At 51.5% G+C, this 18,241-nt stretch overlaps 1 protein-coding gene across 1 annotated transcript in view; it reads left to right on the plus strand.

Annotated features, from left to right (window-relative positions):
- Window positions 1–18,241, plus strand: part of madd (MAP-kinase activating death domain) — a 426,952-nt gene that overhangs the window by 140,880 nt on the left and 267,831 nt on the right. Inside the window, exons 17-18 of the mRNA XM_068046784.1 lie at window positions 1,059–1,198; window positions 5,525–5,626. Of these exons, the coding sequence (XP_067902885.1) occupies window positions 1,059–1,198; window positions 5,525–5,626 (242 nt within the window). The remainder of the gene's footprint in view (window positions 1–1,058; window positions 1,199–5,524; window positions 5,627–18,241) is intronic.

Below are 18,241 nucleotides of genomic sequence, written 5' to 3' on the forward strand. Positions count from 1 at the left end.
GGCTAAGTTGGAAAATCTGAGGTGGTTTTCCTTGGATCAAAGGATATTGAGGGGAGATTTGATGGAGGTGTAAAGGATTATTACAGGTTTAGATAAGGTAGACAAGGAATAACTGTTCCCGTTAACAAATGATACAAAGACTGAGGGACCTAGAATGAAAGTTTTTGGGCAAGAGATGCAGGGGGGAATATGAGGAAGAATGTTTTTTACACAGTGGATGATAAAGACCCGGAACTTGCTGGCCGCAAGGATGGTGGAAGTGGGCACAATCAGTGATTTTAAAAGGATGTTGGATGGCCACCTGAGTGAAATAGACTATGGGGGGGCTACGGGGAATCGAGCCGGGGAGTGGGACTGATTGCGTAGCTCCTTGGAGAACTGGCGTGGACTTGATGGGCCGAATAGCCTCCTTCTGGGCCGCAAATGGCTCATGATTACAAAAGGAAATTGGATGGGCACTTGAGTGAAATAAAGTTGCAGGGCTGTGGTTATAGTTTGGGGGAATGGGACTGACTGCATTGCCCTACAGAAAGCCAGCATGGACTCAATGTGCCAAATGACTACCACCTATGCCGTAATGACTCTGACTCTAGGACACCTGGATATTGGGGATAGGAGCACACCTAGGTATCATGGAGAGGGGCACACCTGGTTATTGGGGATGGAGAGAGTGGATAGTTAACGCTGAAGGGGACTGCAGCTAAATACAAGATGATAAATTTTCAAACTGGACGTGAGACTAACAAATGAATTTTAACTTCGATAAATGTTGGATAGTGCACTTTAGGAGGAGGTATAAGGAGGCCTTGTACACGTGGGAAAATAAATAATATCTGGGAGGATAAATACGGAAATCACTACAAATATCAATCCAGGTTAGGGCCATTAAAGAAAAGAAGCACTTGGGTTCATTTCTGGAACAATAGGATTAAAAAGTAGAGAAGTTATTTTCTATTTGTACAGTGAAGATCTGTATTCAATTAGAGACACTGGGGAATGTGAAAAAATACATTCATAAGGATGAGACCAGGTGTTAATTTTGGCTTTCAATGTTCCAGGCCTCCGAAACCTCTCCGTCCCAACAGTCTGAGACTCCCGAGTGATTCTGAAGCAGAGTCAGACTCGCGGGCGAGCTCCCCGAACTCCACCATCTCCAACAACAGCAGCGAGGGCTTTGGAGGGTTCATGTCATTTGCCAGTAAGTGTTCATTAACGGAGTGTGTCTGACTTTTCAAGACTAGATCAGTAAGTGAAGGAGACTGTACAGGTTAGAGGGGTGATCTCTCTCCACAGATGTTGCCAGACCTGCTGAATATTTCCAGCACTTTTTGTTTCTGTTTCAGATTTCCAGCATCTGCAGTATTTTGCTTTTATTTCAGGTTAGAGGGGTGGTGGGTGCATAATATTATATTCCAGAAAGCCAGTTGGTGAAAGATATAACTGGAACCAATCTTTACACAATTTCCTCAGCATTTATTTAAACAGTTACAAATTACAAGCAGGCACCTCTAAACCCAACAACTACGTTTTCAGTCTGTGTATATTTATAGGGGCACAAGTGAATCCCTAGTTAATGCCCACCACCTGCCTACAATTAATATACATTTAACACATAATATAATGTTTTATGTATGCATTTGGATTAGCTATACACATGCCAGGGTTGGGGCCGACCATGACTCATGGCCCTCCTGCCTTGGGCGCTATGGCGTTGGAAGGATGAATGAGAACGGGCAGAGACTGCTTGAGTTGTGTACCTATCATAACCTCTGCATCACCAACTCGTTCTTTCACACTAAACCCTGTCACCAGGTTTCATGGAGGCACCCAAGATCACGTCGTTGGCACCAGCTAGACCTCATTCTCACAAGGCGAGCCGCCTTAAACAGTGTTCAAATCACACGCAGCTTCCACAGTGCGGACTGCGACACCGACCACTCCCTGGTGTGCAGCAAGGTTAGACTCAGACCAAAGAAGTTGCATCATTCCAAGCAGAAGGGCCACCCGCGCATCAACACGAGCAGAATTTCTCACCCACAGCTGTTACAAAAATTTCTAAATTCACTTGTAACAGCCCTTCAAAACACTCCCACAGGGGATGCTGAGACCAAGTGGGCCCACATCAGAGACGCCATCTATGAGTCAGCTTTGACCACCTACGGCAAAAGTGCGAAGAGAAATGCAGACTGGTTTCAATCTCATAATGAAGAGCTGGAACCTGTCATAGCCGCTAAGCGCATTGCACTTTTGAACTACAAGAAAGCCCCCAGCGATTTAACATCCGCCGCACTTAAAGCAGCCAGAAGTACTGCACAAAGAACAGCTAGGCGTTGCGCAAACGACTACTGGCAACACCTATGCAGCCATATTCAGCTGGCCTCAGACACCGGAAACATCAGAGGAATGTATGATGGCATGAAGAGAGCTCTTGGGCCAACCATCAAAAAGATCACCCCCCTCAAATCTAAATCGGGGGACATAATCACTGACCAACGCAAACAGATGGACCGCTGGGTTGAGCACTACCTAGAACTGTACTCCAGGGAGAATGCTGTCACGGAGACTGCCCTCAATGCAGCCCAGCCTCTACCAGTCATGGATGAGCTGGACATACAGCCAACCAAATCGGAACTCAGTGATGCCATTGATTCCCTAGCCAGCGGAAAAGCCCCTGGGAAGGACAGCATTACCCCTGAAATAATCAAGAGTGCCAAGCCTGCTATACTCTCAGCACTACATGAACTGCTATGCCTGTGCTGGGACGAGGGAGCAGTACCCCAGGACATGCGCGATGCCAACATCATCACCCTCTATAAAAACAAAGGTGACCGCGGTGACTGCAACAACTACCGTGGAATCTCCCTGCTCAGCATAGTGGGGAAAGTCTTTGCTCGAGTCGCTCTGAACAGGCTCCAGAAGCTGGCCGAGCGCGTCTACCCTGAGGCACAGTGTGGCTTTCGTGCAGAGAGATCGACTATTGACATGCTGTTCTCCCTTCGTCAGATACAGGAGAAATGCCGTGAACAACAGATGCCCCTCTACATTGCTTTCATTGATCTCACCAAAGCCTTTGACCTCGTCAGCAGACGTGGTCTCTTCAGATTACTAGAAAAGATCGGATGTCCACCAAAGCTACTAAGTATCATCACCTCATTCCATGACAATATGAAAGGCACAATTCAACATGGTGGCTCCTCATCAGAGCCCTTTCCTATCCTGAGTGGTGTGAAACAGGGCTGTGTTCTCGCACCCACACTTTTTGGGATTTTCTTCTCCCTGCTGCTTTCACATGCATTCAAATCCTCTGAAGAAGGAATTTTCCTCCACACAAGATCAGGGGGCAGGTTGTTCAACCTTGCCCGTCTAAGAGCGAAGTCCAAAGTACGGAAAGTCCTCATCAGAGAACTCCTCTTTGCTGACGATGCTGCTTTAACATCTCACACTGAAGAATGCCTGCAGAGTCTCATCGACAGGTTTGCGTCTGCCTGCAATGAATTTGGCCTAACCATCAGCCTCAAGAAAACGAACATCATGGGGCAGGATGTCAGAAATGCTCCATCCATCAATATTGGCGACCACGCTCTGGAAGTGGTTCAAGAGTTCACCTACCTAGGCTCAACTATCACCAGTAACCTGTCTCTAGATGCAGAAATCAACAAGCGCATGGGTAAGGCTTCCACTGCTATGTTCAGACTGGCCAAGAGAGTGTGGGAAAATGGCGCACTGACACGGAACACAAAAGTCCGAGTGTATCAGGCCTGTGTCCTCAGTACCTTGCTCTACGGCAGCGAGGCCTGGACAACGTATGCCAGCCAAGAGCGACGTCTCAATTCATTCCATCTTCGCTGCCTTCGGAGAATACTTGGCATCAGGTGGCAGGACTATATCTCCAACACAGAAGTCCTTGAAGCGGCCAACATCCCCAGCTTATACACACTACTGAGTCAGCGGCGCTTGAGATGGCTTGGCCATGTGAGCCGCATGGAAGATGGCAGGATCCCCAAAGACACATTGTACAGCGAGCTCGCCACTGGTATCAGACCCACCGGCCGTCCATGTCTCCGTTATAAAGACGTCTGCAAACGCGACATGAAATCGTGTGACATTGATCACAAGTCGTGGGAGTCAGTTGCCAGCATTCGCCAGAGCTGGCGGGCAGCCATAAAGACAGGGCTAAATTGTGGCGAGTCGAAGAGACTTAGTAGTTGGCAGGAAAAAAGACAGAGGCGCAAGGGGAGAGCCAACTGTGCAACAGCCCCAACAAACAAATTTCTCTGCAGCACCTGTGGAAGAGCCTGTCACTCCAGAATTGGCCTTTATAGCCACTCCAGGCGCTGCTTTACAAACCACTGACCACCTCCAGGCGCGTATCCATTGTCTCTCGAGATAAGGAGGCCCAAAAGAAGACACAGGCCGTAGGTATCACATGTACTGCACTGAGACCCCTGACCCCGAGGGTATAAGGAACATAAGCAATATGCACTGGATTAGGCCATACAGCCTGTCAAGCCTGCTTCCTCTATTCTGTAAGATCATGGATGAACTTCTACATTAACTCCGAATCCCCATATCCCTTGATTCACGTAGTGCCCAAAAATTTATCAGTCAATGATTGAGTATTCACAGCCCTTTGGGGTGGAAAATTCCAAAGATTTGCAATACTATGAGTGAAGAAATGTTTTCTTATCTCAGTCCTAAATGGCCAACTTCTTATTCTGAGACTATGACCTTTAGTTCTGGATGCACCAGCCAGGGAAAACAGCTTCTCAGCATCTACCCTGTCAAGCCCTTGAATAATTTTATACATTTCAATGAGATAACTTCTCATTCTTCAAAAGTCTGGAGAACATAGACCCATTCTATTTAATCTCTCCCCACAGGACAGCCCTGTCTTCCCAGTAATCAATCTAGTGAACCTTTGTTGCATCTCCTCTAAGACAAGTATGTCCTTCCTTAGGCACAGAGACCAAAACTATACACAGTACTCCAGGTGTGGTTTCACCAAAGCCCTTTACAATTCCAGCAAGACTTCCTTACTCTTGTACTCAAACCGCCCCTTGCAATAAAAGGTAAAATACCATTTTCCTACCTAATTGTTTCCTGTACCTACATGTTAACATTCTGAGATTCATGTACATTGTACAAGAACCCCAAATCCGTCTAAATACCTGTGTTCACTCGTCTCCCAACTTTTAAAAAAATATTTTGCTTTTCCATTCTTCCCAGCAAAGTGGTTAATTTCACATTTTTGCACATCATACTTCATCTGCCACCTTCCTGCCCACGCACTTCACTGTCTCTGGTGCATGTGGTGGTTGAATGGCAATATATTACTCAGGCCCAGTGTATTGAGTATGTGATGAACCGTGGCAGGGTTTGAAGTTGAGGTGTTGATGTTTCTGTTTATTGATCTAAACATGTCGTGAAAGTGGACTCAGCCTGTGTGTCAGCACTGAGCTGAGCTGGGTGGCATGCCACACGGGTACAGGGTATGTTCACTGGAAGTTTGTGTTGTGACCCACAGGTAACATCTACAAGAGCCGTGGCACCAGCTTCAGCCTCTCCAACCTCGCTCTACCAAGCAAAGCAGGGCGAGACAAGAGCACACCGTTCCCCAGCCTCAAAGGTAGAGATATGGCTGTCTTTTTGTCTGAGATTTGACTGGTGAATGCTTCATAGATGTGGAGATCTGCAGCGTATTCGGATGCAGACCCCTGTCAGCCTTTGTTCAAGGACGTCAAAACGACATTCCTTTCAGATCCCTCCATGGCCTTGCTCTTCCCCCTCTCTGTAACCTTCCCAAACCCTAGAACCCTCCGACATCTCTGTCCTCCTTCAGTTCTGGCCTCATGCACGTTCCCAAGTTCCTTCGCTTCGTGCTTTTAGCTGCCTCAGCCCTAAACTCTGGAATTCCCTTCCTAAACTCCTCTGCCTCTCTACCTCTCTCTTTCCTCCTCCTTTAAGACACTCCTTAAAACCTACCTCTTTGACCAAGCTTTTGGACACCTGTCCTAACTATCTCCTCATGTGGATCGTGGTTAATTTTGTCTAATAACGCTCCTGTGAAGTGCCTTGGACCACTTTACTGAGTTAAGTAAATGGAAATAGTTATATTTAGCTCCCTCTCTGTAGATTGTAGGAGCGTCTCTGCGTCGGTCCTAATTAGACTAGACTAATTCTCTTATTGAGGAGGAGTACAAAGAGTTTGCATTCTCTCATTTCTCCTCCCACATATTTTTGAACCAAGTGTCCTTTTCCTCCACCACCGCCCCCCACTCCCCCAAGTGTGTGCAGCTCCTGCCTGCCGTCTCTGTAACCAGCATGTGTTAGTGCGTCTCTGTGAGTTCTAAGCCTGGTTTCTTGCTGCTTGATGTGTTGTGTCGGTGTGTGTATCGAGTCTTGTGCAGGAAGGGTTGCCGAATAAACTAACTGCATGGCTGGCCAAGACAGTGGGCGTGACATGGGCATGGAGAGAGTTGGCACCTCTTAGCAGCGGGCTGTTGGGGTCTGGGCTAACTACATTTTCTGTCCGCATGCTTCTTGGGCTAAGTTGCAGCTGGTCAGGTGGGAACTGAATTTAACAGTGATTCATAAGGTTTTTTTACGACTTGGGTTGAAGCATTGTACCAGTGTGAAGCATCGAGAAGCCCACGTGCTAGGTTTCTGCCGGTATAAGAACATAAGAAACAGGAGTAGGTGTAGGCCATACAATCCCTCCAGCCTGCTACCCCATTCAATAAGATCATGGCTGAGTGTTTACATCAAATCCACTTTCCTGCATTGTCAACAGATCCCTTAATAGCCTTAATGAGTGCCGAAAAGTTAATCAATTTCAGTCTTGAATATACTCATCGTTGAAGTTTCCACAGCCCTCTGGAATAGGGAATTCCAAAGATTTGCAGCCCTCTGCGTGAAGAAATTTTCCCTTAAACCTGAGGCCATAACCCTGAGTTCTAGACACTGTAGCCAAGGGAAACAGCCTTTACCGTATCAAACCCTCGAAGAATTTTACACATTTCAATGAGAACACCTGTCATTCTTGTTATGGCCACGTGATGTGATGTGGGTGGTTCCCACTGTTCTACTCCCCACCTGACTACAGCAGGTGTTTTATTTTTCAAATAAACACAGCGATAGGTTTTCTCGTAAGTTTTGAAAAACAGAAAGCCAATTGTTTATTGATCAATATGCCTTATCCCGAAATTATTGTGACCCCATGCACTCGCTCACACACACAGAAGAAACAGAGAAGGGAAAGAGGTAGGTGGGTTTTAGTGGGGGGAGATAAACCTATTGAATTCTTTGTACATTAAGATCCAGATAGTTGCAGGCCTTAGATAATTGTAGATTTCTCTCTTGATTGAAGGTTCTGTTGAAGATGGTGGGTCACTTCCAGCTCTCTCTGCTGGATTATGTTGCTGTTGGATTTTTTTCAGCAGGGCAGGTGCTTTCTGGCTTTTTGGAACGCCAGCTCTTACAAGTAGTTTCACCTTCTGGGTCAGTGTTTCTCTCCCCCTCTCTCTCTCTCTCTCTGGCCGTCTTTGTTTTAAGGTAAAATTGTTTCACCTCTACCTCCTGTTAGAGACACTCTGGAATCCTTCCCTTGGTGGTCGTACAATGGCTACTTCACACCTCCTTTGTTTTAGAAGAAGGCATTCAATTCTGGAATGTTTTTAGGATTGGATTTCATTAATACCTTTTGGCTTTGAAGATTTGTCCTCGTCAGACTGTTGGAATCACAAAAGGTTAATCCCCTTCTTCGGTGGTCATTTTGGACCATTGTTCAATTTCTTAAAATAAGGGTCCATTTTGTTAAAGACAAAGTCTGTTTTTTCGTAACTCTTCAGAGTTAGTCCATGAATGTTGTATCACCGTACTTCTGATGTGTGTGCCATTCTTCTAAATTCCAGAGAATTAGGCTCATTCCACTTGACCGTGTCCCATTAGACTGCACTGTAGACCCATTTAGTGGGTCTGTGCTGGGTTTCTGCAGGTATTTAGTGGGAACATATATTGGTTTCCTTACAAGAGTGGGTCTGTTCCTGCTGACAATGAATGGAATTGTATGCTGAGTTCCTACTGACAATAAGTGGGAGCATGTGCTGTGTTCCTGCTAGCATTCAGTAGAACATGTACTGGGATCCTGCTGGCATTCACTTATTGAGTTTGCATTGGATTCCTGATACATTGCTATGTCTTGCTTTGTGTCTCGTGTGCGCTCCTCCCTCTCGCCTGCTCCCACCTCACACACACACATGCTCTCTCACCCTCCCTCTCTGCTGTCCTCTGTTTCTTGCTTCCTCTCTCTGCTGTTGGCAATACGTGAGCTACCCCAGTGGCAGGTCTGTAATGGATACACAAGCAGGGCCCGAACTGAGTATTTCCCCAAGGACTGTAGGTTGTCTGTAATGGGTTATGGGAGTAGGCCCCTCTGGTGGTGCTGTGACTGGTGGGTTAGCAGCATTCAGTGGTGGGTTTTTAATGGATATATGAAAAATGTCCTGTAATAGGAGCTGGGGAGTACAGGCTGTGTGCTGCTGGGCTGGCGTTCACCTTCCCCTTCCCACATTCTTTCTGTTTGTATGCCTGTTGAATTTTTTTTTATTGCAATGTGTTGCTTTTCTTTCTGCTTTTTTCCCGCATTTCATGAAAAGGATACTTTAATATTGAAGTGAACAATAGGAATGAGGAGCCAGGTGGGTATGACCCCTTCATGACCTATGACCCTAATTCCTGAAGGTCATATGTCTTGCATTTGATTAGAAATTAGTGAAGATGGGTTGAACTCGACACCCAGTGTGATGAGAGCTGTTGCTATTTTATTAGGTGTAGCTGAGGCTGACCGTCCGGGTATGTTACAGCCCTTTTTATTGGGTGCTGGCTGGTGGGTGGGCGGGGCATGCGTTTTGCTGCTGTGTTTTAATGCAGTGTTGGATTCTCCTGTTTGTCCACTGATGGTGTCTGTTGCGGGTTCTGTGGAGCTGTCTTGTCTCTGCCATCACGTGAACATTTTCAGCCACGATGCCTTTGCTGCCAAAGTTCCCACCTGACCTTGTTCATTGGCTGGGACCACCTGCTGATGGCTTGTTAATTTGGGGGGAATCTTGCACAGGGCTCTGTTTTCATCAGAGGTGTAGAGGATGAGGCAGGGGTAGCACCACCTCACCGGCTCACAGAAAGAAAGAAAAACTCACATTTCAACAGAACCTTTCCTGACCTCAGGACATCTCAGAGCACTTTATGGCTAATTAAGTACTTTTTAAAGCCTAGCCATTGCTGTAATGTAGGAAAATAAGGCAACCAATTTACACACAGCAATATCCCACCAGCAGCAATGTCAGATTAATGATCAGATCATTTTTTTAGTGAGGGATAAATATTGACTAGGACACCAAGGAGAACTCTCCCGTTCTTCTTCCTCCATTGGTGCAGCACTTCCTTAGTACTGACCCTCCGACAATGCAGCAACCCCTCAGTACTGACCCTCCGACAGCGCAGCAACCCCTCAGTACTGACCCTCTGACAGTGCAGAGCTCCTGCAGTACTGACCCTGCGACAGTGCAGAGCTCCCGCAGTACTGACCCTGCGACAGTGCAGAGCTCCCGCAGTACTGACCCTCCGACAGTGCAGAGCTCCCGCAGTACTGACCCTCCGACAGTGCAGAGCTCCCGCAGTACTGACCCTCCGACAGTGCAGAGCTCCCGCAGTACTGACCCTCCGACAGTGCAGAGCTCCCGCAGTACTGACCCTCCGACAGTGCAGAGCTCCCGCAGTACTGACCCTCCGACAGTGCAGAGCTCCCGCAGTACTGACCCTCCGACAGTGCAGAGCTCCCGCAGTACTGACCCTGCGACAGTGCAGAGCTCCCGCAGTACTGACCCTGCGACAGTGCAGAGCTCCCGCAGTACTGACCCTCCGACAGTGCAGAGCTCCCGCAGTACTGACCCTCCGACAGTGCAGAGCTCCCGCAGTACTGACCCTCCGACAGTGCAGAGCTCCCGCAGTACTGACCCTCCGACAGTGCAGAGCTCCCGCAGTACTGACCCTGCGACAGTGCAGAGCTCCCGCAGTACTGACCCTCCGACAGTGCAGAGCTCCCGCAGTACTGACCCTCCGACAGTGCAGAGCTCCCGCAGTACTGACCCTCCGACAGTGCAGAGCTCCCGCAGTACTGACCCTCCGACAGTGCAGAGCTCCTGCAGTACTGACCCTCCGACAGTGCAGAGCTCCTGCAGTACTGACCCTCCGACAGTGCAGCAACCCCTCAGTACTGACCCTCCGACAGTGCAGAGCTCCCGCAGTACTGACCCTCCGACAATGCAGCAACCCCTCAGTACTGACCCTGCGACAGTGCAGAGCTCCCGCAGTACTGACCCTCTGACAGTGCAGAGCTCCCGCAGTACTGACCCTCCGACAGTGCAGAGCTCCCGCAGTACTGACCCTGCGACAGTGCAGAGCTCCCGCAGTACTGACCCTCCGACAGTGCAGAGCTCCCGCAGTACTGACCCTCCGACAGTGCAGAGCTCCCGCAGTACTGACCCTCCGACAGTGCAGAGCTCCCGCAGTACTGACCCTCCGACAGTGCAGAGCTCCTGCAGTACTGACCCTCCGACAGTGCAGAGCTCCTGCAGTACTGACCCTCCGACAGTGCAGCAACCCCTCAGTACTGACCCTCCGACAGTGCAGAGCTCCCGCAGTACTGACCCTCCGACAATGCAGCAACCCCTCAGTACTGACCCTGCGACAGTGCAGAGCTCCCGCAGTACTGACCCTCTGACAGTGCAGAGCTCCTGCAGTACTGACCCTCCGACAGTGCAGAGCTCCCGCAGTACTGACCCTCTGACAGTGCAGAGCTCCTGCAGTACTGACCCTCCGACAGTGCAGAGCTCCCGCAGTACTGACCCTCTGACAGTGCAGAGCTCCTGCAGTACTGACCCTCCGACAGTGCAGCAACCCCTCAGTACTGACCCTGCGACAGTGCAGAGCTCCCGCAGTACTGACCCTCTGACAGTGCAGAGCTCCTGCAGTACTGACCCTCCGACAGTGCAGCAACCCCTCAGTACTGACCCTCCGACAGTGCAGCAACCCCTCAGTACTGACCCTCCGACAGTGCAGCAACCCCTCAGTACTGACCCTCCGACAGTGCAGCAACCCCTCAGTACTGACCCTCTGACAGTGCAGAGCTCCCGCAGTACTGACCCTCCGACAATGCAGCAACCCCTCAGTACTGACCCTCTGACAGTGCAGAGCTCCCGCAGTACTGACCCTCTGACAGTGCAGAGCTCCCGCAGTACTGACCCTCTGACAGTGCAGAGCTCCCGCAGTACTGACCCTCTGACAGTGCAGAGCTCCCGCAGTACTGACCCTCTGACAGTGCAGAGCTCCTGCAGTACTGACCCTCCGACAGTGCAGAGCTCCCGCAGTACTGACCCTCTGACAGTGCAGAACTCCTGCAGTACTGACCCTCCGACAGTGCAGCAACCCCTCAGTACTGACCCTGCGACAGTGCAGAGCTCCCGCAGTACTGACCCTCTGACAGTGCAGAGCTCCTGCAGTACTGACCCTCCGACAGTGCAGCAACCCCTCAGTACTGACCCTCCGACAGTGCAGCAACCCCTCAGTACTGACCCTCCGACAGTGCAGCAACCCCTCAGTACTGACCCTCCGACAGTGCAGCAACCCCTCAGTACTGACCCTCCGACAGTGCAGCAACCCCTCAGTACTGACCCTCCGACAGTGCAGCAACCCCTCAGTACTGACCCTCCGACAGTGCAGCAACCCCTCAGTACTGACCCTCCGACAGTGCAGAGCTCCCTCAGTACTGACCCTCTGACAATGCAGCAACCCCTCAGGACTGACCCTCCGACAATGCAGCAACCCCTCAGTACTGACCCTCCGACAGTGCAGCAACCCCTCAGTACCGACCCTCCGACAATGCAGCAACCCCTCAGTACTGACCCTCCGACAGTGCAGAGCTCCCGCAGTACTGACCCTCCGACAGTGCAACAACCCCTCAGTACCAACCCTCCGACAGTGCAGCAACCCCTCAGTACCGACCCTCCGACAGCGCAGCAACCCCTCAGGACTGACCCTCCGACAGCGCAGCAACCCCTCAGTACTGACCCTCCGACAGTGCAGAGCTCCCGTAGTACTGACCCTCCGACAGTGCAGAGCTCCCGCAGTACTGACCCTCCGACAGTGCAGAGCTCCCGCAGTACTGACCCTCCGACGGTGCAGAGCTCCCGCAGTACTGACCCTCTGACAGTGCAGAGCTCCCGCAGTACCGAGCCTCCAACGGTGCAGACCTCCCGCAGTACCGACCCTCCGACAGTGCATAGCTCCCGCAGTACCGACCCTCCGACAGTGCATAGCTCCTGCAGTACTGACCCTGCGACAGTGCATAGCTCCCGCAGTACCGAGCCTCCGACGGTGCAGAGCTCCCGCAGTACCGAGCTTCCGACAGTGCAGAGCTCCCGCAGTACCGACCCTCCGACAGTGCAGAGCTCCCGCAGTACCGACCCTCCGACAGTGCAGAGCTCCCGCAGTACTGACCCTCCGACAGTGCAGAGCTCCCGCAGTACCGACCCTCTGACAGTGCAGACCTCCCGCAGTACTGACCCTCCGACAGTGCAGAGCTCCTGCAGTACCGACCCTCCGACGGTGCAGAGCTCCCGCAGTACTGACCCTCTGACAGTGCAGAGCTCCCGCAGTACCGAGCCTCCAACGGTGCAGACCTCCCGCAGTACCGACCCTCCGACAGTGCATAGCTCCCGCAGTACCGACCCTCCGACAGTGCATAGCTCCTGCAGTACTGACCCTGCGACAGTGCATAGCTCCCGCAGTACCGAGCCTCCGACGGTGCAGAGCTCCCGCAGTACCGAGCCTCCGACAGTGCAGAGCTCCCGCAGTACCGACCCTCCGACAGTGCAGAGCTCCCGCAGTACCGACCCTCCGACAGTGCAGAGCTCCCGCAGTACTGACCCTCCGACAGTGCAGAGCTCCCGCAGTACCGACCCTCTGACAGTGCAGACCTCCCGCAGTACTGACCCTCCGACAGTGCAGAGCTCCTGCAGTACCGACCCTCTGACAGTGCAGAGCTCCCGCAGTACCGACCCTCCGACAGTGCAGAGCTCCTGCAGTACTGACCCTCCGACAGTGCAGAGCTCCCGCAGTACCGACCCTCCGACAGTGCAGAACTTCCTGAGTACTGCACTGTGATTGTCACCTTGAATTATGTGCTCAAGCCTCTGAAGTGGGTCTTGCACCTTTTGAACCAGAGGCACGAGCTGCCAGTGAGCCATGACTGATACCTTTGCATTGTTAAGTGTGATGTGACAGGCAGGCAGAGCGTCAGGAAACTTTACTAGATGGGTCATGTCTGTAAGGATGCTCTGCCGTCCCGAGCTGTCGGGCTCCAGGTCTGCCGTCCCGAGCTGTCGGGCTCCAGGTCTGCCGTCCCGAGCTGTCGGGCTCCAGGTCTGCCGTCCCGAGCTGTCGGGCTCCAGGTCTGCTGTCCCGAGCTGTCGGGCTCCAGGTGCCAGGCCAGCATTTCTCAGGTGCCCTTTCATATCTCAAATCTGGCAATTTGCTTTGTAGTGCCAGTGTGACAGACTCCTGGCTGATTATACTTTGTGTTACTGAGAATGTGAGCCCAGTCGCAAGTGTTTGGGGGCACTCATGCAGGGATAGGGACTGGGAGGGTGTGTCCAGCCTGGGCCCCAAGAAACACCAGCAAAGGGTGAGCAAAAGGAAGAGTGACTGAGCTTAAGAGGTTGGGCACACCTGGATATGGTTCTGTTCTGGAATAGTACTCTTGTGAACTGGCATTAAAATCCAATCCGGGCCCTTTGAGAATCTGAATTCAGTTTTTAAAAAATCCAGAATTTAAAATAAGAATTCCAGAATTAAAGAGCTGGTATCTGTAATGGTAAGCAATGAGCTGTCAGATTATCACTAAAATTCAATTGGTTCACTCATATCCTTTAGGGAGGAAAATCTGCCATCCTTACCTGGTCTGGTCTGGCCTGTATGTGACTCCAGTCACAGCAAAGTCATTGACTCTTAACTGCCTTAACAAGGCAAGAGTTATATCAAACCACTACCAGAAGTTCAAGAATGTGGCTCACCAACACCTCCTTCAGGCAACTAATGGGCAGTAAATGCTGAAGTTACTAGCAACACCCCCATCCCCAGAATGTATAGAAAATATCTTCTGAGCATTGAATTGGATGTGGTAGTATGGAGGAATGGAGTGGTGTCTGCCATTGAACAAGATCTGTTGACAGTCACAACCCTATGCCAAATTGTAACCTTCTCGAAACCTGACCCTCTACCCAGCTGACAGCGGCAGCCGAGGGCCTTTCACATGTAGGTTTTTGTGGGGAGAGAGGCATTACTGCATGACTGAGAATGTGGTGTTCTTATTGCTTTATGGTGAACATTGGTTCAAATAGTTTTTTTTTACCTGCAAGATGCGTTGGGGGTTTCAGGGCTGTTCCTCGATGCTGAGGGAGCTGTAGTGGAGACACGCGCGTGCGGCTGAGGTGTGAGATTAATGTATGCTGATATGAGGTACCTTCCTCCAAGAGAATGTGTCCGTGTCTGTCTGTGTACACAGAGGGATGTTTGAAGCAAATTGGCAGATGTGTGCAAAGCGATTGAAGTGTATGTGGGCATGTGTGGAAAATGGATTAAAGTTTACGCTGGTATGCAAAGTAGGTTAAGGTACACATACAGGTGTGGAAGGTGGATTAAAATATATGTACAAGTATACAAGGTGAAGTGAAGTGTACACATGAATGTGTGAGGTGTTTGAAGTGTATTCACAGGTGTGCAAGGTCAGTGAATTCTAGGCATGGGTATGCAAGGGGGTGACGTGTACGCATGGGTGTGCGAGGTGGTGAAGTGTACGCATGGGTGTGCGAGGTGGTGAAGTGTACGCATGGGTGTGCGAGGTGGTGAAGTGTACGCATGGGTATGCGAGGTGATGAAGTGTACGCATGGGTATGCGAGGTGGGTGAAGTGTACGCATGGGTGTGCGAGGTGGTGAAGTGTACGCATGGGTGTGCCAGGTGGTGAAGTGTACGCATGGGTGTGCGAGGTGGGTGAAGTGTACGCATGGGTGTGCGAGGTGGGTGAAGTGTACGCATGGGTGTGCCAGGTGGTGAAGTGTACGCATGGGTGTGTGAGGTGGGTGAAGTGTACGCATGGGTGTGCGAGATGGTGAAGTGTGTGCGAGATGGGTGTGTGAGGTGGGTGAAGTGTACACACTAGTGTAAGAAGTAGCTGAAATGTATGCACAGCTATGGGACTGGATTAAAGTATGCACATATGTGTCTGAATGAGGTCACTGTGCAGGGGTCTGTGTGTATAAGGTCAGTGTGTAGGTTTGTGTGTGTGTGGTGTGTGTGCAGGTGTGGGTGTGTGTGTGTGCAGGTGTGGGTGTGTGTGTGTGCAGGTGTGGGTGTGTGTGTGTGCAGGTGTGTGTAGGGTCTGTGTGCAGGTGTGTGTAGGGTCTGTGTGCAGGTGTGTGTGGGGTCTGTGTGCAGGTGTGTGTGGGGTCTGTGTGCAGGTGTGTGTGTGGTCTGTGTGCAGGTGTGTGTGGGGTCTGTGTGCAGGTGTGTGTGGGGTCTGTGTGCAGGTGTGTGTGTGGTCTGTGTGCAGGTGTGTGTAGGGTCTGTGTGCAGGTGTGTGTAGGGTCTGTGTGCAGGTGTGTGTAGGGTCTGTGTGCAGGTGTGTGTTGGGTCTGTGTGCGGGTGTGTGTGTGGTCTGTGTGCATGTGTGCATGTGTGTGTGGTCTGTGTGCATGTGTGTTGGGTCTGTGTGCGGGTGTGTGTAGGGTCTGTGTGCAGGTGTGGGTGTGTGTGTGGTCTGTGTGCAGGTGTGTGTAGGGTCTGTGTGCAGGTGTGTGTGGTCTGTGTGTGTGGTCTGTGTGCAGGTGTGTGTAGGGTCTGTGTGTGTGGTCTGTGTGTAGGGTCTGTGTGCAGGTGTGTGTAGGGTCTGTGTGCAGGTGTGTGTAGGGTCTGTGTGCAGGTGTGTGTAGGGTCTGTGTGCAGATGTGTGTGGTCTGTGTGCAGGTGTGTGTAGGGTCTATGTGCAGGTGTGTGTAGGGTCTGTGTGCAGGTGTGTGTAGGGTCTGTGTGCAGGTGTGTGTAGGGTCTGTGTGCAGGTGTGTGTTGGGTCTGTGTGCGGGTGTGTGTAGGGTCTGTGTGGAGGTGTGTGTAGGGTCTGTGTGGAGGTGTGTGTAGGGTCTGTGTGCATGTGTGTGTGCTCTGTGTGCAGGTGTGTGTAGGGTCTGTGTGCAGGTGTGTGTAGGGTCTGTGTGCAGGTGTGTGTGGTCTGTATGTAGGGTCTGTGTGGAGGTGTGTGTAGGGTCTGTGTGCAGGTGTGTGTAGGGTCTGTGTGCAGGTGTGTGTAGGGTCTGTGTGCAGGTGTGTGTAGGGTCTGTGTGCGGGTGTGTGTAGGGTCTGTGTGCAGGTGTGCGTGTGTGTGGTCTGTGTGCAGGTGTGTGTGGTCTGTGTAGGGTCTGTGTGCAGGTGTGTGTGTGGTCTGTGTGCAGGTGTGTGTGTGGTCTGTGTGCAGGTGTGTGTGTGGTCTGTGTGCAGGTGTGTGTGTGGTCTGTGTGCAGGTGTGTGTAGGGTCTGTGTGCAGGTGTGTGTTGGGTCTGTGTGCAGGTGTGTGTAGGGTCTGTGTGCAGGTGTGTGTAGGGTCTGTGTGCAGGTGTGTGTGGGGTCTGTGTGCAGGTGTGTGTGGGGTCTGTGTGCAGGTGTGTGTAGGGTCTGTGTGCAGGTGTGTGTAGGGTCTGTGTGCAGGTGTGTGTGGTCTGTGTGTGGTCTGTGTGCAGGTGTGTGTGTGGTCTGTGTGCAGGTGTGTGTGTGGTCTGTGTGCAGGTGTGTGTGTGGTCTGTGTGCAGGTGTGTGTGTGGTCTGTGTGCAGGTGTGTGTGTGGTCTGTGTGCAGGTGTGTGTGGTCTGTGTGCAGGTGTGTGTGTGGTCTGTGTGCAGGTGTGTGTGTGGTCTGTGTGCAGGTGTGTGTTGGGTCTGTGTGCGGGTGTGTGTTGGGTCTGTGTGCGGGTGTGTGTAGGGTGTGTGTGCAGGTGTGTGTGGTCTGTGTGCGGGTGTGTGTGGTCTGTGTGCGGGTGTGTGTGGTCTGTGTGTAGGGTCTGTGTGCAGGTGTGTGTAGGGTCTGTGTGCGGGTGTGTGTAGGGTCTGTGTGCAGGTGTGTGGGGTCTGTGTGCAGGTGTGTGTAGGGTCTGTGTGCAGGTGTGGGTGTGTGTGGGGTCTGTGTGCAGGTGTGTGGGGTCTGTGTGCAGGTGTGTGTAGGGTCTGTGTGCAGGTGTGGGTGTGTGTGGGGTCTGTGTGCAGGTGTGGGTGTGTGTGGGGTCTGTGTGCAGGTGTGTGTAGGGTCTGTGTGCAGGTGTGTGTAGGGTCTGTGTGCAGGTGTGGGTGTGTGTGGGGTCTGTGTGCAGGTGTGGGTGTGTGTGGGGTCTGTGTGCAGGTGTGTGGGGTCTGTGTGCAGGTGTGTGTGGGGTCAGTGCAGGGATGTGTACAGTCAGTATGCAGGTGTATGTGTGCAGGTGCCTGTGTCTGTGTGCGTGTGTTTGTATGTCTGTGTGCATGTGTGTGTGTGTGTAGTCAGTGTGCGGGTGTTTGTGAGGTCAGTGTGCTGGTGTTTGTGTCTGTGTCCGCGAGGTCAGTATTCAGGTGGCTGTGCGCGTGTGCGAGGTCAGTATTCAGGTGTGTGTGTGCGTGAGGTCAGTGTGCAGGTGTTTGTGCGTGAGGTCAGTATGCAGGTGTCTGTGTGTGTGAGGTCAGTATGCAGGTTTGTGTCTGTGTGTGTGAGGTCAGTATGCATGTGCCTGTGTGTGCGTGTGAGGTCAGTATGTAGGTGTCTGTGTGTGAGATCAGTCTAGGTGTGTGAGGTCAGTCTGTGTGTCTGAGGTCAGTATGCAGGTGTCTGTGTGTGAGGTCAATGTTCAGGTGTCTGTGTGTGTGTGGTCAGTATGCAGGTTTGTGTGTGTGTGTGTCGTCAGTATGCAGGTGTCTGTGTGAGGTCAGTCTGTGTGTGTGACGTCAGTATGCAGGTGTCTGTGTGAGGTCAGTCTGTGTGTGTGAGGTCAGTATGTAGGGGTCTGTGTGTGTGAGATCAGTCTGTGTGTGTGAGATCAGTCTGTGTGTGTGAGATCAGTCTGTGTGTGTGAGATCAGTCTGTGTGTGTGAGATCAGTCTGTGTGTGTGAGATCA

Source organism: Heterodontus francisci, chromosome 14 (assembly GCF_036365525.1).
Source record: "Heterodontus francisci isolate sHetFra1 chromosome 14, sHetFra1.hap1, whole genome shotgun sequence".
Lineage (NCBI taxonomy): Eukaryota > Metazoa > Chordata > Chondrichthyes > Heterodontiformes > Heterodontidae > Heterodontus > Heterodontus francisci.